Consider the following 20,362-nt stretch of genomic DNA (forward strand, 5'->3'; position numbering starts at 1 on the left):
GGACCGAAAGCAATGGATGTCAAGCGGGTCTAACATGATACTGTGAAAGTTCAATCCATAGTGGATCCAACACAGCCGCAGGAGTTCAGTTCAAAGCGGATCCAAGACAACAACGAGAGTCCCGTCCACAGGAAACCATCCCAAGCGGAAGCGGATCCGCAGCATAGAGATGTCCCCAACCGATACACAGGCGAGCGGTCCATCCTGGGTCCCGACAAGCAGTTCATCCTGGGTCCCGACTCTGGACAGCCAGTACTTCATCCATGGCCATCGGACCGGACCCCCTCCACAAGGGACAAGAAGCGGCAGATCAACTGGTCTAAAAAGGAGGTCTATTTAAAGGCTAGAGTATACAAATAAGTTTTAAGATGAGACTTAAATGCTTCTACTGAGATAGCATCTCGAACTGTTACCGGGAGGGCATTCCAGTGTACTGGAGCCCGAACGGAAAACGCTCTATAGCCCGCAGACTTTTTTTGGGCTTTAGGAATCACTAATAAGCCGGAGTTCTTTGAACGAAGATTTCTTGCCGGGACATATGGTACAATACAATCGGCAAGATAGGATGGAGCTAGACCGTGTAGTATTTTATACGTAAGTAGTAAAACCTTAAAGTCACATCTTAAGTGCACAGGAAGCCAGTGCAGGTGAGCCAGTACAGGCGTAATATGATCAAACTTTCTTGTTCTTGTCAAAAGTCTAGCATCCGCATTTTGTACCAACTGTAATCTTTTAATGCTAGACATGGGGAGACCCGAAAATAATACGTTACAGTAATCGAGACGAGACATAACAAACGCATGGATAATGATCTCAGCGTCGTTAGTGGACAAAATGGAGTGAATTTTAGCGATATTACGGAGATGAAAGAAGGCCGTTTTAGTAACGCTTTTAATGTGTGACTCAAAGGAGAGAGTTGGGTCGAAGATAATACCAAGATTCTTTACCGAGTCGCCTTGTTTAATTGTTTGGTTGTCAAATGTTAAAGTTGTATTATTATTATATATATTATATAATTTGAATTACTTTATAATGCAAATACCTTGCACTATGTTAATGTTTAATTAAAATGCGGTGATCAGGCCAAGCAAGAAAATGTATGCATTAATGTTTACCATTAAAAACATCAGAGGAACACATAACATGTACCTCAGTAGTGGCCAATTAAAATAATTAAGTAAAATGCGGAAATATTCAAAAAGACACCCCTGGTTGAGCCCCACATCTTCAATCCCCGATTCAACAGGTGTGTAAACAAATTGATGTATGATTCTGACAAAATGCATAAGAATTTACTGTACCTTATTTTTTATCTTCCGTCTGACTCTCTTCAGCGCCTTCTCTTCACTCTTAGTGAGAGGAAGTTTGTTGGGTACAGGATATCCCTCAGCGACCAGAGTTCGCTTTTCTTCCTCCGTCAGCATGAGGGGTCCGGAACCCTGCAGCTTCTGCACAATGATGCAAAAACCTTAATTAATAATTAATCGGTTTAAGATTAGGAATCATCAGGGGTGCGAAGGAAGGAGAGGAGGGGCGATGGGGACTGACGTGCGGTGCGGTTAGGAGAGGGGAAGACGAGATGGCTGTAGATGAGGAGGAGGACAAGGAGCCACGACCCGCTGGTCTCTGTTGGGGCTGCGGGGAAGACGGAGGCAGAGGGAGGAGTGGAGAAGAGGGCGGTAGGGAACCATCACTGTCGCCGTGGTTACTGCTTGGCGGGGTGGGTGGCAGCTGGAGGGCGTCATCTGGGGGGAAAGTGAGTTGAGGAATGATTATGATTGTTGTGAGCTTAGAAAATTGAGTGGCGATGTGCGGCTGGGGTGTGTACCACTGGGCAGGCTGAGGTACTGTCCCATCTCTTTAGGTTCGTCTTTGATTGCCACGGGCTTGACGTCGTCCGGACTGCGCACCTGATAAAACCAAACACACTCTTTTGCAAAAATAAACACCATGTATGTCTTTGCTGTGGGGCAGACCCAGTGGGATACTCACTGTGTGTCTCCATGGTGATGTTTTTCGCGGAGGGGCGGGGCTTAGGATAAAAGCTGGGCCTTCAACAGGCTGCGGATCTGACCTCTGACCCAAGTCAGGCTCCTCCTGTTTCACTAAAATGGCAGACAGGTCCTGACTGAAGTTCCATTCAAACTCTAGGAGAGAGACAGGTCGCACTTGTTAAATTTTTTTCCAATGTCATTTCCATTGTTTTGTTATTCCAGTTTAAATATAAAAGGTCATCTTCATTGTTACATACAGTATGTTCTCTCACGTTTCATAACCGGGGTCTCATCAGACTCTGTTGTAGCTCATGTAACAGATACCAGCAAGAGATGCCTTTTGGTAGGCCTGGGCAATTATTTTAACTCGTAATAGAATTAGACATTTTTTAATGAATGAGACACCCAGAATGTACATGAAAATAAAGAATGTGGGATTTACAATATTAACTCTGAACGATAAAACACTGAATATTGACAACATATGAATGTCACAACCCCTCTCGATCGACATATGCGAAACACAACAAAAATGAAACAAACACAGCGAATAATGAACGCGAAGGGTAAAAAACCCCCACCTACAATCTTGTATATTACTAAGCTTTAGAACTTTGCTGTAAAAATCTCCTTCCGCTTCTTTTTCCTGACGCCCCCATTTCAGGCTGGCCGCTCTGGAAACACTCTGTGGAAACGCTCCCCACGGCTTGGTGCCTTCTCTGAGCTGCTGAGACTTAGATTACCATAGTAACTAGTAGAGATGTCCGATAATGGCTTTTTTGCCGAAATCTGATATTTCGATATTGTCCAACTCTTAATTACCGATTCCGATGTCAACCGATACCGATATATATACAGTTGTGGAATTAACACATTATTATGCCTAATGTTGTTGTGATGCCCTGGTGGATGCATTAAACAATGTAAGAAGGTTTTCCAAAATAAATCAACTCAAAGTATGGAAAAAAATGCCAACATGGCACTGCCATATCTATTATTGAAGTCACAAAGTGCATTGTTTTTTTTAACATGCCTCAAAACAGCAGTTTGGAATTTAGGACATGCTCTCCCTGAGAGAGCATGAGGAGGTTGAGGTGGGCGGGGTTGGGGGGGCTGGGTTGAGGTGGAGGGGGAGGGTAGAGGGGGGGTGTATATTGTAGCGTCCCGGAAGAGTTAGTGCTGCAAGGGTGTCTGGGTATTTGTAGTGCTGTGTTTATGTTGTGTTACAGTGCGGATGTTCTCCCGAAATGTGTTTGTCATTCTTGTTTGGTGTGGGTTCACAGTCTGGCACATATTTGTAACAGTGTTAAAGTTGTATATACGGCTACCTTCAGTGTGACCTGAATGGCTGTTGACTAACTATGCTTGCATTCACTTGTGTGTGTGAAAAGCCGTAGATATTATGTGACTGGGCCGGCACGCAAAGGAAGTACCTTTAAGGTTTATTGATGCTCTGTACTCCTCCCTACGTCCGTGCACACATAAATTTTACTTTTTGAAACCGATACCGATTATTTTGTAACCGATACCGATAATTTCCGATATTACATTTGAAAGCATTTATCGCCCGATAATATCAGACATCTTTAGTAACTAGTATATCATGCAAAAGCGCTGATCCCAACCATTGAAATATTTTGTATAGATCAACATTTACGGTAATTTCAAAACATCACTGCACATCATAATCCGGCGGGCCAGATTGAAAAGTTCAACAGGCCGCATTCGGTCCCGGGGCCTTAATTTGCCCAGGTCTGCCTTAAGGGCTGTGCTGGACAGTGAGTTGACAGCCAGGGCTTGACAGCCGAGGAATGCGCAACTCTCGGATTCGGAGTCAAAGGGTACATGGTATGGGAATATGGACACGGAACAGAATATGGAATTTGGGGGACTGTACCAGACACCTTTATATACAAGCTTGTAGGACATCTAGCATTATGTACACAAGCAACAGAACAAGTGACTGACAAAGTTAACTGATGGCCAATGATTAATGAGACTTGAGTAAGAAAACTTTTTTATGTATAGGCCCTGACTATTTATGTCGAGGTAGTTATGCAACTTCAGTTGCACCCTGAAGTGTGTTATTTTTCATAAGTAGCAACTACTCGAGTTACATAGAAATTGATGATATCAGGATGTGCGGGCGCGGCTTTGAGCCCAGGCAAGGTGCGGGGTCTGGACTGTGCGTTACGTTCATTTACTGTAACTTTTTGTAAAGCGATGTGTTGTCTTTTTTTACTTATATTGGAGATCCAATTACTTATTTAAATACATTTCTTTAATCCACCAATTTTTCTCTGTATTCCAATGTGAATGGAAGGACTTTCAATCTTCAAAACATGGTCAACGCAGACTTGATAATATACACATATACAGAAAAATATATCTATCAATGCATTTAGTACAATTTAAATGTGTAATTTAACATCTAAACATTTAGAAACTTATCGACTAAAGATTTGTATATATTAAAACATGTGCAAACTTAATAGCGCACACAAATCTGATATACCGAGGATTAGGAAAATAGCTCATGCTATCCATTTAGCGTGTTTGTCTTTAGGGACTATATTTGGATTAGATGATAAATATTACAATGTCAATCAATCAATCAATCAATCAATGTTTATTTATATAGCCCCAAATCACAAATGTCTCAAAGGACTGCACAAATCATTACGACTACGACATCCTCGGAAGAACCCACAAATACTGGGTGTAGAAGATCCACATGTAATCATTTCGTGCCCGCAATGTAAATAATCAATCCTGAAACTGTTTGCGGTGGCGGTTTTTGCGTCTACATTTAGCACATATGGAAGGTACGTGCACTGCAAAAAAGACCTGATAAAAGATAAAAAGACTAGATTTGAGGAAAAAATTAAAAATAGATACTAAAACCTAAAATAATTATCTGTCCATGCAGCTAGTTTATTTTACTTGAAAATACTGGCTAAGTTAGGATTTTTATATCTAGACTTTTAGGATTTTTCCTGTTTTTAAGTTGGTATTCTTAAATTAAGCATCCCCTGGATGTTGCAGAATATTTTAAGACGATTTCCTAAGTGAAAAAAGCCAAAATATGTTATTTGAATAGTTTTTTAAGTTCAATTTTAACATTTTTGCACTACAATAGACAAACTATAATTATTTATGCAAATATTACGATTATGCCGTAAAGTCAAAGACTAACGATAAGTCAATAGATCTGAAAACTAGGGAAATTTCAAGAAATACAATTTAAAATCTTGGCAAGTGGCAAATAATTTGCGGAACACTATCCCCATATTGACCTGTGTGTTGCCCGCAAAGGAGGCTTCACCGACCGGCAAGCTGAACCATGACGTGCCATAGACGTCACTATAGACAGCGATTTTAAACTAGACAAACAAGTCAATGGCGTTTTAAAATCGTGTTTTTATCACCTTCGTCTTTTAGTAAAGGTTAAACCGTTTTTATCTTTTAACCTTTTTGAACAAGTCGTGCATGCTTTTATTTCAAGTCGCCTGGACTACTGCAATGCACTTTATGCTGGCATTAACCAAAAAGCTATCTCCCGGTTGCAGTTAGTCCAGAACGCGGCAGCACGAATTTTAACAGGGTCCAGGAAACGCCAGCATATAACCCCAATTCTTCAGAGTTTGCACTGGCTCCCTGTTCATTTTAGAATTGATTTTAAAACATTGCTGTTTGTTTTTAAATCTTTACATGGACTGGCACCTCAATATATCTCGGACCTCATCCAAATTTACATCCCTGCGCGCGCTCTGAGGTCCGAAAGCCAGCTCCAGCTCGTGGTGCCCAAGACCAGACTTAAGACCATGGGAGACAGGGCCTTCTCTGTGGTTGGCCCTAAGCTCTGGAACACTCTGCCGCTCCATGTTCAAACTGCTTCCACAGTGGAGTGTTTTAAGTCTCGTCTTAAGACCCACTTTTATTCTTTGGCTTTTAACACTACGTGAGTTGTGTGGTCCTCTGTCCTCTGTTGTCCTCTGTGTTTTTTATACACTTTGATTTTTGTTTTACTGTTTTAATTGATTTTACCCTTTAAAATAGTTTTTAATCATATTTGTTTTTATATTGTTTTTATTGGTTTTATTTTTATTCATTTTTTGTTTTATTCAGTCATTGGTGGAGCATAATATTGTTTTTAACATGGCTGTGCAGCACTTTGGAAACGTTATTGTTGTTTAAATGTGCTATATAAATAAAGTGGATTGGATTGGATTGGATTGGATTGGATAGACGGTCCCCAGGCGCTACACGATGGATACCCAATAGTCCTCAAGAGAGGATGCGTTAAATGCAGAGACTACGGTAAATATTGCTGTACATACGTTGTGCGTATGTGACACGTATGTGACAATAAAGTTAAAAAAAAGTCTGTACTTGTGACGAGAATGATAGACGGTTGAGAAAGAATCCTCCGTCCGTGTCTACGTATTAGGACTGTCAGAAACAAAAGTAGTAGAGACATATTATCTATGCAGCATTGCCATTTTTGACATGCTGGATAAACTTACTGGCTGATTTGGAGCCAGCAGACATTAAAGGCCTACTGAAACCCACTACTACCGACCACGCAGTCTGATAGTTTATATATCAATGATGAAATATTAACATTGCAACACATGCCAATTCGGCCGGTTTAGTTTAATAAATTGCAATTTTAAATTTCCCGCGAAGTATCCTGTTGAAAACGTCGCGGAATGATGACGCTTATGATGACGCGTGCGTGTGACGTCACCGGTGGTAGCGGCGGACATGTTCTCCCAGCACCGCTCACGGCTAAAAGTTGTCTGTTTTTATCGCATAATTACACAGTATTCTGGACACCTGTGTTGCTGAATCTTTTGCAATTTGTTCAATTAATAATGGAGACTACGAAGAAGAAAGATGTTGGTGGGAAGCGGTGGATTGCAGCCGGCTGTAGCAACACAAACACAGCCGGTGTTTCTTTGTTTGTTGTGAAGCTTTAATATGGAACAGAGTGGTCAAAGGAACATGGTTCTCTACCACATGTCAAGCGGCAGGTTTCGGTTAGAAAATTGTGGTAATAAGTCGGCTCTTACCGTAAACATGAGCGGAGCTTGTGTCGTTCCTCCTGCAGCTGTCAAAGAGGCAGCTGCGACTTTCTTGGCTCCTCCATGGCTTCCCTCAGAGACACTGGCGGTCACCACACCCCTCCGACTTTCAGGCATGACTATATAATCTCACTAAAACACTAGTAACAAAATAAGCAGATAAGGGATTTTCCATAATTATCCTAGTAAATGTGTCTAATAACATCTGACTCGCTCCCACTGCCCTCGTCTTTTTCTTCTATTCTTCTAGTCCCTCATTCTCACTATCCTCATCCACAAATCTTTCATCCTCGCTCAAATTAATGAGGAAATTGTCGCTTTTTCGGTCCGAATTGCTCTAGCTGCTGGTGGCTATGATTGTAAACAATGTGAGGATGTGAGGAGCTCTACAACCCGTGACGTCACGCGCACATCGTCTGCTACTTCCGGTACAGGCAAGGCTTTTTTATTAGCGACCAAAAGTTGCAAACTTTATCGTCGATGTTCTCTACTAAATCCTTTCAGCAAAAAATATGGCAATATCGCAAAATTATCAAGTATGACACATGGAATGGACCTGCTATTCCCGTTTAAATAAGAAAATCTCATTTCAGTAGGCCTTTAAAGTTACTGTGATGTCCACACACCAGTTAAAGTTCAGTGGGCAAGCAAAACTTTATTTCATTTTGATTTAAACACCAACAGGGACCCTTTTGCTGGAGATTTTAAAGTACATCAGTGACAAATTATGACCTAACTTTACCAATGTGAATTGAGCACAAAGTAAGATATGAACACACCCTCACACATGTTCACTTTTACAGAGCTTCTGTCTACGAAAGTTCCAACACAAAACATGCGTCACCTTTGATGTAACCGGTTAGCAAGCTAGTCACAGACTGGTTCTACTATTGACGCAGTTTGGGGCGAAACTAATGAGGCCACTGTTACTGCTTGCTGAGTCTCGTTAAGTCTGCTGCCTCGTTAAGCAAGGTGAGCTTGACTTGAAGCCGCCGCCACTCATTAATGAGCGGCCAAAAGCAACTCTCTCTACTTACAGATGGGAGTAATATAAGAACACTATGATCATTATAACACAAGAGTTCATGAGGCATTAATGCGACTTCAGTAGTTTGATATGTATGTCAAATCAAACAAAAAGAGTGAAGTAGGAACCATGTATAATGATGAAAAACTGCAGAATGTCATCCCAGCGAGTTAAGGGAGAATACTGTGTGATCTCAGTGGGGCAGCAGCTCTATTAAAACAATTGCAGCGGGTCGGGCGCTGCAGTAAAACGCACAGCTTCTCTACAACCGGGCCCTGACTAGTCAGAAAAAGGACCACAGACCAAGATGTGAGGCATTGAGGTTATTTAAAAACATAAAGTCATATATTCTTAAGTCACGGACCACAGCTGCATTTAAATGTAAGTTAAACATCTGAGGTAAATAAATAAATGGGTTGTACTTGTATAGCGCTTTTCTACAATTGGATAACTAATGCATACAAGGGGGTGTGCTTTGGCAATGTACAAAAGCGCTCAAATCCAGCCCACTTAAAGCGTGACAAGCCTGAGGGACACTCAGGGACACTTTTTTTTTTGTTTTCACTTTCCATGTGACCTGAAGTGTTTTTCTACTCATCCCGCTATTTTGGCAGAGCAGGTAAACTGATATTCGTACAGCTGAAGGGGATTTGATTGGATTAAGGGCAAGCAAGCACGAGAAAGACACAGAGAGAGAGTTTCTTCTGGCTATGACTAAAGCTGCACTCAAAACCATGTGCTTATCATAGTGCAATGTGTGTGCATGTGTGTGTGTGTGCGTGTGTGCGTGTGTGTGTGTGTGTGTCAACGCGCTAGGTGGGCAGGGCTTACTTAGCAGGGAAAAAACTATACAGACAGAAGGATCCCTGGGACAAGCGGAGAACAGAGGAGCAAAGACAGTTGGAGAGGGACAAAAGAGAAAGAGAGTGAGATGAAGAGGCCGCACTTCATTTCATGCACGTTGTGCGACAACATATGTTGACTACGTCACAGGAAAGCAGCAGGAGCATGGACCAGTGCGTTCTTCGTGAGGCTCAAATTTACAGAGGCGAGTCACGTGAAAGATGCAGAAGCAGTTACCCACCAGAGTCTTCGTCCATCTTGACTGACAGGGCGGGGCTCTGAGGGGCGGAGTCTTCACTCAAAGAATAGCTGTGCTCTGCTTGGATGTCTGTGAGGCCCAAAGATTGAGGCAGGTCAGGAGTGACTGACAAAATACATAAGTTATGAATACAGTACTGGAGATCGACCGATTTTTAGTAGTCAAAGAGGCCGGTATCTGCAGCCGATATTCATTTGCAGTATCCATCCATCCATCCATTTTACTACCGCTTATCCCTTAAAATTTTGCTGTCAAGATTAACACTGGTCGCCACCTCATCACATGACCATCACAGATAGACAACATTCACTCTCACATTCACACACTAGGGCCAATTTAGTGTTGCCAATCAACCTATCCCCAGGTGCATGTCTTTGGAGGTGGGAGGAAGCCGGAGTACCCGGAGGGAACCCACGCAGTCACGGGGAGAACATGCAAACTCCACACAGAAAGATCCCAAGCCCGGGATTGAACCCAGGACTACTCGGAACCTTCGTATTGTGAGGCAGATGCACCAACCCCTCTACCACTCTGCTGCCCTCATTTGCAGTCATTAAAATTTTAATTTTAATTATTTAAACATCAATTGTGTATGTCAGTAAACAGGCTTTTATAACAAAATTTTTGGGGGAAACGTCCGACCAGTAAAGTAATGTTTTATGCGGCGCTAAAGTTGTGGTAAATTCAGCACCAAATGAACATCTTTACAAAATGTGTGTAATGCTGCGGGCTTCAACAATTGCATTTAAAAATATAGAAAATCTCCTGGGAAAACTAAAAATATGGTGTATCTGTACATCACAATAACTGGCCTTCTACTCAATTTTAGAGGCCTACAGAAACCCACTACTACCGACCACGCAGTCTGATAGTTTATATATCAATAATGAAATATTAACATTGCAACACATGCCAATACGGCCTTTTTAGTTTACTAAATTGCAATTTAAAATTTCCCGCAAGTTTCTTGTTGAAAACGTCGCAGAATGATGAAGCGTTTGCGTGACGTCACGGACTGTAAGGAAATATTAGCGCTGCACCACACACAGCTAAAAGTCGTCTGCTTTAATCGCATAATTACACAGTATTTTAGACAACTGTGTTGCTGAATCTTCTGCAATTTGTTCATTTAATAATGGAGACTATAAAGAACAATGCTGTTGGTGGAAAGCGGTGTATTGCAGCTGTCTTTAGCACCGAGAAACTGCCGGTGTTTCTTTGTTTGTTGTGAAGCAGAGCGGTCAAGCTAACATGTTTTCTCTACGTCAACCAGCATGTTTTTGGATGGGGAAATTGTGATATATATCTTACCGGAGACATCTATGGATTATTTGTCGTCCTGCAGCAGCTGTCATGTCAAAAAAGGCAGCTGTGAGCTTGGCTCCTCGGGTTCTCTCTGAGACACTGTGTGTTCACCGCAGCCATCCGACCTCGAGGTATGTCTTTACAATCTTTAAAATCTCACTAAAGCACTATTAAAACAATAAGCAGATAAGGGATCTTCCAGAATTATTCTAGTAAATGTGTCTAATTACATCTGAAACACTCACACTGCCGCCGCCCAGAGCTGTCGTTCTTTTTTTTTTCTAGTCCTTCACTATCAATATCCTGATTCACAAATCTTTCATCCTCCAGTACTCTGGAATGCCCTCCCGGTAACAGTTCGAGATGCCACCTCAGTAGAAGCATTTAAGTCTCACCTTAAAACTCATTTGTATACTCTAGGCTTTAAATAGACTACCTTTTTAGACCAGTTGATCTGCCGTTTCTTTTCTTTTTCTTCTATGTCCCACTCTCCCTTGTGGAGGGGGTCCGGTCCGATCCGGTGGCCATGTACTGCTCGCCTGTGTATCGGCTGGGGACATCTCTGCGCTGCTGATCCGCTTCCGCTTGGGATGGTTTCCTGCTGGCTCCGCTGTGAACGGGACTCTCGCTGCTGTGTTGGATCCGCTTTGGACTGGACTCTCACGACTGTGTTGGATCCATTATGGATTGAACTTTCACAGTATCATGTTGAACTTTCACAGTATCATGTTAGACCCGCTCGACATCCATTACTTTCCTCCTCTCCAAGGTTCTCATAGTCATCATTGTCACCGACGTCCCACTGGGTCATTATTGTCACCGATGTCCCACTGGGTGTGAGTTTTCCTTGCCCTTATGTGGGCCTAGCGAGGATGTCGCAGTGGTTTGTGCAGCCCTTTGAGACACTAGTGATTTAGGGCTATATAAGTAAACATTGATTGATTGATTGATCCTCGCTCAAATTAATGGGGAAATTGTCGCTTTCTCGGTCCGAATTGCTCTTACTGCTGGTGACTCCCATTATAAACAATGTGAATACTTGTGGAGCCCTGCAACTCGTGACGTCACGCGCACATACTTCCGGTAAAGGCAGGCCTTTTCTATTAGCGACCAAAAGTTGCTAACTTTATCGTCGATGTTCTCTACTAAATCCTTTCAGCAAAAATATGTCAATATCGCAAAATGATCAAGTATGACACATAGAATGGACCTGCTATTCCCGTTTCAATAAGAAAATCTCATTTCAGTAGGCCTTTAATAGCACTTTATGGATTTAATACATAGTCAGGTTTTCCTTGTGAGAAACCCTGAATATAGCAAACATTTAAATAAAAACAATTCTGGGCTCCTTCATGGACCTTATAGTCGAGGCATTTTCCAAGCTGGCTGACATAATTGATTCCTGGATGTTACAGAAAGTATGAGAATGTGTGAGCCGCTGCCTGTTTCTCTTTACTCATATAAGATTCCTATTTTTTGGCCCTACAATGAGGTGGCGACTTGTCCAGGGTGTACGACGCCTTCTGCCCGCATGCAGGTGAGATAGGCTCCAGCAATCCCAAAGGGGAATAAGCGGTAGGAAATGGATGGATGAATGGATTTTCACCAAGTTCGGATTTTTGACAGCCATATCTATTCTGTCGTCTTCATGTCCATTCATCCCTGTCGCGTTGTCTTTTGATTGTATCACCGATCATGAACCTCCACGTGCTTTTTTAAACGAGCCCACGCACCGAGTGTTGCAGATGGAACGTTGTCGAGCGACTCCTCTGCTGCAGTAGGGAAAACAAACAAAACGGAACCGGGAAGACACCAGGAAAGAAGGACAAAATCTGGATTTCCCGGCAATGAATGTAAGTTTTGACAGGAAAGCAGAGGAGACGTACTGTAGAAGACCAGCATTGCAGGCGGGATAGAAAGGAACGGGCTGCGGTGTTTTTAAAAAAAGAAAAACTTTTCTGGTGCTTGAGCATTGGTTATTACTATGTACTTCACTAATATTTTTTTTATAGTAAATCTTGGAATCATGTGTGTATATATTGTCTCTGCTGATGTAGTTCTGTTGTAATTGTAAGAAAATAAAAAATAAAAATCTCTATACAATAAGCAATGAAACATTAAACAGTCTTGAGGTTTAAGCTCAAAAAGCATTGTAGTTATTTGGGAATGATTTACACTTTCACCTGTTGAAAAGTCAAGCCAAGGCTAACACAGGGTTTCGACTTTTGGTGGTAAGAGAGGAGAGTGAGTTGTCAACGAGGTTTGGGGAAAACCTGATACGGTTGCTCTCACTGCCGAGTTGGCTCCAAAATCCAGCTGAAGTGAGAGTTTGGGGTTCACGTCTGTGCAGATGTTGACTGAGAAGTCAAGCTAATGTGCAGGAATCCAACGATATGAAAGCCAGTTTGCAGAGAATTACTTGGATTTCACCCACACTTGAAACCAAACATCTTCAGGCCAGCATTTGGTCGAGGACGTGAAGATATCCACCTATTCGGAATTATGACAACAGGACATCTGCTGATTGGAGTAAGTGTTGCTCTGGTTTGTCGACAAATTGGAAGTTGCTGGTGGTCTTCAAAGTACCCCAAAGCTGCCAGAAATGATTGGAGGATGCGGGAGGAACTGTGGGTTACATCGGACTGTCTACCCCGCAGGTTTGAGGACCAGACATAGACAATTTAGAGTGAAAAGCAAATTTTTATTTTCACTCGCATACAAATCATTCTAATTTGGATTGTTTCCCTGGCTTCGAGACTCTCCCGAAGAACACTGCAGCGGAGACACAACAAACTCCCTTCTTGTCTCTCATGGACACACACCTGTTGTTGACTTTGGACTAGCGACTGCATAATACATCAAGGCCGCGGAACGACGACACGATACGGCCTTACACGCACACACACACATCCACAAAAAATATACGCCACACATACACCCCCCCCCAACCCAACGCCCTCGACACAAATCCCGTAGGGGTGATGAATGGATGGTCAGCGCCTGAGAGCTGCGGGCTACCACCATGACCTTGAACTACCTTCCCTCTGTTGCTAAATATCTCGAGATGTATGTTGGAATATGTATATGTGCTTTGCTATGGAGGTTTTTTTTCCCACTCCAGACTGGGCCCCCTTAGGAGCCCAGTCTAGATTGTATTTTTTTACTCATCCTTCCCCAGCGTTGACCTTTTTCCCATCTTTTACGGGGCGCCTTATGGCGACCCATCAGCGATCTTGTTCTGTAACCCTGTACACTGTTTGCTTGTCTAATCTTGAACAGGTTTGTGCTGAAAACAAAGTTTCGTTGTACTTGTGCAATGACAATAAAGACCTATCCCTATCCTATCCCCATTTGGCAACATGTTAGGAACTATATGTCAACCCTTTATGACAGGACTGACCTGGGCTGCTGTCCATGTCCATGTGTAGGAGGGAATGCCTGTCGGCCAGCATGGGGCGCTCTAACAGGTGGTCCTCAAAGAAACTGCTGAATAATTCACTGCTGAAGTCGTCCATCTGGTCTCCTGAGAAGGGCTGCAACACACAAACAGATTTTTGACTCCTGGAGGTACATAAGTGACAGGAAGTAAGGCTTTCCAGCATCATAATTGTCAATTATGTTTCCTTTTACAAGGGCTACTTATGTACAATGTACAGTCGTAAAACATTCAGTAAAGAAGCTCCGACAGCTGTTCTGCAGGCGCTTTGGATGCTGAGTCAAGGGAAATATTAAGAAAAATAATTTCAAGGGAGATGAGTTAGTCTTCGGCAGCAGAGGTTGAATTTGGTTTGAAACACTTAATGGAACAAACTTGTGTATACAGTGCAGAGTGAAGTAATTGTTTTACTTACTTCCTTACTTAGGTTTTATTATTATGGGTTTGATGGCTGTTTGTGTTTTTGCATAGTGTCTTAAATTAGAGGTATTCGAAAAGCTTATTTTTCTTATCAGATGACTCAACGGTGACGCGATTACATGCAACGCTCGTTCATCCTGAGTTCAGATGAGTCACACAGCTGTGACGTTCTAGAAGACAGCACAGTGCTCTTGACATCGCCAGCATCCACACGCAGAATGCACCGCTGCGCGCAACATGAGAGTCACCTCTGTGCTGAATGATTGGAGACCTGACAAGCAGAGATCTTGATTTGATTGTAGGGAAATACATTTTAGCATCATTTTGTTAAAAGATACTAGGAGAGAGAGACTGGGGCCACATTAACAACATACCTTCCCCCCGCCCTGAAAGTACGGTTTAAAAAAACTAATCATGATTTTACTCAACACTAGACTGACCATATGTCCTCTTTGCGGGACTGTCCGGGGTGTCTGGGCGGGGTTTCTTAAATGTCTCAAATGTCCAGGGTTTTGTGTCAAGGTTACATGTATTTTCAATGTACAAATAGGGTTAAAAGGGGTTAAATACAGAACAAATTGTGAAGGTGTGCGCACGCAGCAACATTCAAGAGGGAAGGACAGAGACAGAGAGAGCGAGAGAGCGGGGTAGTGCATAGGTTTTCAGTCAAGGCATACTTGGTCAATAGCCATACAGGCCACACTGAGGGCGGCCGTGTAAACAACTTTAACACTGTTATAAATATGCGCCACACTGTGAACCCACACCAAACAAGAATTACAAACACATTTCGGAAGAACATCTGCACCGTAACACAACATAAACACAACAGAAACAAATACCCAGAACCCCTTGCAACACTGACTCTTCCAGGATGCTACAATATACACCCCTCGCTACCCCAAACCCCCCCGCCCCGCCACCTCCACCCCGATTACATCACATCAAATATTCCAATTTGAAAAATATTTTCGGTGGAAGATTTTGCATGTTTTGTGTGTTTGCCATAAAAAAAACATAGTTTTGTTTGACAAAAAAGAGCAGAAAACAAACAATTAAAAAAACAACATAAAAAAACTAAAACATTTTTAAATGAGGAATAGATCTGAAGTTGATGTAGACGCAAGAGATTTAAAGCGTTAAAAATTAAATGTGTGTATGCTGTTGCGATCCGTGACTCGGATCTTCACATATTATTGTTTATTTTTCCATCTTTGTTCTCATTCTCCGTTTGATCCGTTTATTTCCCGTTTAGTCCATCACCATGGTTACTTATTAGTTTCAGCTGCTACTCCCGGTTCCTGCACACCTGTTCTCTGTTAATCACCTTCCCTTTATAAGCCAGCCTCTTTTGTTTATTCTTTCTGGGACTCTAGTTTGTTTTCACGCAACGTAACGTCAGGTATGCTTTTCTCGCTAGCTCATTAGCTCAGCCACATAGTCATTTTTAGCTCACATGCTAATCATCTTTGTTTTTACTTTTTATGCCTTCATGCCAAGTCTTAGTTCTTTATTTTTCTTAACTTTCACGCTAGCGTCTTTGGTTTCCCTTTTTATTAGCTCCAGTGTTTTTGTTAAGAGCTCACCTTTTGTTAATACATTTGTTAGATCCTACCTTTGTTGTGTTCTTCGTTTGACGCATCCACGAGGGAATCGAACCCGGTACCACGATGCCGAACTGGCGTTACATATGCCCTGGCACACCATTATCATTATTTCATGACTGAAGCAAAACACTTTTTACACTTTTATACTGAAATATATACACCAACAACTTATTAAATAAAAACATAGAAAAAACTACCAGCAGCGGTAAAATTTACATCCATTAAGGAAAGAAGAAATTGAATGAATATTTACAACTGAATACATTTACATATTCATACAAATTTGTCTTTTTTTTATATTATTTCTTTTAAAGAATTAAGTAACGTTTATGACAACCTTTTTCCAAAACACAGTATATATTGTGAGATATAACAGAACAATGCATACGTTTATCATCCATCCATCCATCCATTTTCTACCGCTTATTGCCTTTTTTGGGGTCGCGGGGGGCGCCTATCTCAGCTACAATCGGGCGGAAGGCGGGGTACACCCTGGACAAGTCGCCACCTCATCGCAGGGCCAACACAGATAGATAGACAACATTCACACTCACATTCACACACTAGGGCCAATTTAGTGTTGCCAATCAACCTATCCCCAGGTGCATGTCTTTGGAAGTGGGAGGAAGCCGGAGTACCCGGAGGGAACCCATGCATTCACGGGGAGAACATGCAAACTCCACACAGAAAGATCCCGAGCCTGGATTTGAACCCAGGACTGCAGGACCTTCGTATTGTGAGGCAGACGCACTAACCCCTCTTCCACCGTCAAGCCCATACGTTTATCATTTGTTTTCAAAACGCTTAGAAAAAAGTGGGACCCCAAAAATGTACTGTGTGACCCCATTTTTATGACTTGATGGGAATTTTCAAAATGGGGTCCCATGGACAGTCCATGGGACCCCATTTTGAAAATTCCTAGCGCCAACAAAGTGCTTTATTTAAATAAATATATTATTTATAAAGCAAGTTCAAGTATCATTAGCAAATGTTCACCTAGTCCCGGCCTTGGCACGCATATATGTGTCCTCTTTTTGGGATTTCAGAATATAGTCAGCCTACTCAACACTGCAAAATTATCAACCATTAAAAAAAAAAAGTGTTCATTAATACTGTACATCTCCCTCACGACTGTCCGGGAGATTGCCTGTGTTTTTAGCTCAGTAGTAAGGACATTGGCCTTTCACACCGGCAACGGGGTTCGGGCCTCGATTGGAGTAATAAGAAAAAAACTAAGCATACGCTACACAAACCAGAGCTATGAACACCAATCATTGCATTCCACTGTCAAAATCGGGGGCCTCTGGTTTGGTGGGGGTACTTGGCTTCAGGCCAGGTAAGCCCGTGCATTAAGGCGGCCATGCCTCCTGTCAAAAAGGATGCTTGATGCATCGTCTCCAAAACATAATGGGCAAGCCAATCAGAGGCAAGATAGTGCGGATCATGACACTTGAAAACCAGGAAGCATAAATCATGATATTCTGCCCTAGCAGAAACCACATGAGTAGAGGATCTCTCCAGAGAACAAATCATGAAAATATTTATTGCAGTTTACCAAAGTTTACTGAGTTTACTGTAAACTCAACCACAATGGAGGGTTTTCAAAATAAAACCTTGCACTCTATAAACATAGCATTTTGATGAACGGTTTGCTGCTTTGTTTGTTTAAATACATGTTTCTTCTAAGGTGAATCAATAGGCTATTTGCCGGTACTTTTATTTACTTTACATTACATTTTTACAAAAGTTCTGTTTTGTTCTGGCTAACTTGACAGTGCACCGCTCTGTGAGCAAACCACTCAGGCAGGAGGTAGGCGATGGGAAAGTGTCAATGCTGATTAACCAATGCTGCTTATTTAACACTTGTACAAACCCTGTTTCCATATGAGTTGGGAAATTGTGTTAGATGTAAATATAAAAGGAATGCAATGTTTTGCAAATCTTTTTCAACCCATATTCAATTGAATGCACTACAAAGACAAGATATTTTTTTTTTTTTTTTTTTTGCAAATAATAAATAACTTAGAATTTCATGGCTGCAACACATGCCAAAGTAGTTGGGAAAGGGCATGTTCACCACTGTGTTATGTCACATTTTCTTTTAACAACACTCAATAAACGTTTGGGAACTGAGGAAACTAAATGTTGAAGCTTTGAAAGTGGAATTCTTTACCATTCTTGCTTGATGTACAGCTTAAGTTGTTCAACAGTCTTGTTGTCGTATTTTACGCTTCATAATGCGCGACACATTTTCGATGGGAGACATGTCTGGACTGCAGGCGGGCCAGGAAAGGACCCGCACTCTTTTACTACGAATCCACGCTGTTGTAACACGTGGCTTGGCATTGTTTTGCTGTAATAAGCAGGGGCGTCCATGATAACGTTGCTTGGATGACAACATATGTTGCTCCAAAACCTGTATGGACCATTCAGCATTAATGGTGCCTTCACAGATGTGTAAGTTATTCATGCTTTGGGCACTAATACACCCCGAAACCATCACAGATGCTGGCTTTTGAACTTTGCGCCTATAACAATCTGGATGGTTATTTTCCTTTTTGTTCCAGAGGACACCATGTCCACAGTTTCGAAATATAATTTGAAATGTGGACTCGTCAGACCACAGAACACTTTTCCACTTTGCATCAGTCCATCTTAAATGAGCTCGGGCCCAGCGAAGCCGGCAGCATTCCTGGGTGTTGTTGATAAATGGCTTTCGCTTTGCATAGTAGAGTTTTAACTTGCACTTACAGATGTAGCGACCAACTGTAGTTACTGACAGGTTTTATGAAGTGTTCCTGAGCCCATGTGGTGATATCCTTTACACACTGATGTCAGTTTTTGATGCAATACCACCTGAGGGATCAAAGGTTCGTAATATCATCGCTAATGTTCAGTGATTTCTCCAGATTCTCTGAACCTTTTGATAATTTTACGCACCGTAGATGGTAAAATCTCTAAATTCCTTGCAATAGCTCGTTGAGAAATGTTGTTCTAAAACTGTTCGACAATTTGCTTACAAATTGGTGACCCTCACCCCATCCTTGTTTTTGAATTAATTAGCATTTCATTGAAGATGCTTTTATACCCAATCATGGCACACACCTGTTCCCAATTAGCCTGCACACCTGTGGAATGTTCCATATAAGTGTTTGATGAGCATTCCTCAACTTTATCAGTATTTATTGCCACCTTTTTCAACTTCTTTGTCATGTGTTGCTGGCATAAAATTCTAAAGTTAATGATTTTTTGCAAAAAAAATGTTTTTTATCAGTTTTAACATCAAATATGTTGTCTTTGTAGCATATACAACTGAATATGGGTTGAAAAGGATTTCCAAATCATTGTATTCCGTTTATATTTACATCTAACACAATTTCCCAACTCATATGGAAACGGGGTTTGTATATGAGTTACATAGGATTTCAGTCCTGGCACAAAAATATATTCACTTTTATTCATTTCTGTTAAAAAATATGAAGTTTGTTAATGTCTGTTTTGTAAGACAAAAGTTTAGCACTTTTCTTTTGGCCAGGCTGTTGTCATTTTGCCATTATGCTTTCTGTTGAAACAGTCATTTATCCTGTGCTGAAAGTCTTCATTCCAATAGAGAGTATATATTTTGGTGTTCATTTAATCCTGCTTTAATTACATTAATTTCCAGTGTTTTCTCCCTCATTTTGTACATGGTACTGCAACTTTGGAAGTTAAAATAAATGTTAAATGCTGAAAAGTGTTTATTTAAAATTAAAATCAAACTGAAAAAAATGTATCTGCCTATTTGTTTGGTGGAAAGTTGACCACAGAACTTTCCTCCAGAAGGTATTATCTTTGTCCATGTGATGTCAGATGAAACAAAAATTGAGCTGTTTGGCCACAATACCCAGCAATATGTTTGGAGGAGAAAAGGTGAGGCCTTTAATCTCAGGAACACCAATCCCCACTGTCAAGCATGGTGGTGGTAGTATTATGCTCTGGGCCTGTTTTGCTGCCAATGGAACTGGTGCTTTAAATGGCACAATAAAGAGGAGGATTACCTCCAAATTCTTCAGGACAACCTAAAATCATCAGCCCGGAAGTTGGGTCTTGGGTGCAGTTGGGTGTTCCAACAGGACAATGACCCCAAACACACGTCAAAAGTGGTAGAGGAATGGCTAAGTCAGGCTAGAATCAAGGTTTTAGAATGGTCTTCCCAAAGTCCTGACTTAAACGTGTGGACAATGCTGAAAAAACAATCCATGTCAGAAAACCAACACATTTAGCTGAACTGCACCAACTATGCTAAGAGGAGTCGTCAACAATTAAACCAGAAGCTTGTGGATGGCTACCAAAAGCGCCTTACTGCAGTGAAACATGCCAAGGGACATGTAAGCAAATATTAACA

General features: G+C 41.7%; 1 protein-coding gene across 2 annotated transcripts in view; it reads right to left on the reverse strand.

The window, feature by feature from the left end:
- creb3l1 (cAMP responsive element binding protein 3-like 1) overlaps positions 1-20,362 on the reverse strand; it is a 68,296-nt gene that overhangs the window by 22,362 nt on the left and 25,572 nt on the right. The window contains exons 2-7 of one of the 2 annotated variants that reach the window (XM_061889583.1): positions 13,916-14,048; positions 9,193-9,279; positions 1,993-2,147; positions 1,829-1,910; positions 1,549-1,745; positions 1,302-1,448 (exon numbers count right to left, since the gene is read on the reverse strand). In XM_061889583.1, the coding sequence (XP_061745567.1) occupies positions 1,302-1,448; positions 1,549-1,745; positions 1,829-1,910; positions 1,993-2,147; positions 9,193-9,279; positions 13,916-14,048 (801 nt within the window). The remainder of the gene's footprint in view (positions 1-1,301; positions 1,449-1,548; positions 1,746-1,828; positions 1,911-1,992; positions 2,148-9,192; positions 9,280-13,915; positions 14,049-20,362) is intronic. The other variant, XM_061889584.1, reaches the window with a different exon arrangement.

This window comes from Nerophis ophidion, linkage group LG27, assembly GCF_033978795.1.
Source record: "Nerophis ophidion isolate RoL-2023_Sa linkage group LG27, RoL_Noph_v1.0, whole genome shotgun sequence".
NCBI classification, from domain to species: Eukaryota; Metazoa; Chordata; class Actinopteri; order Syngnathiformes; family Syngnathidae; genus Nerophis; species Nerophis ophidion.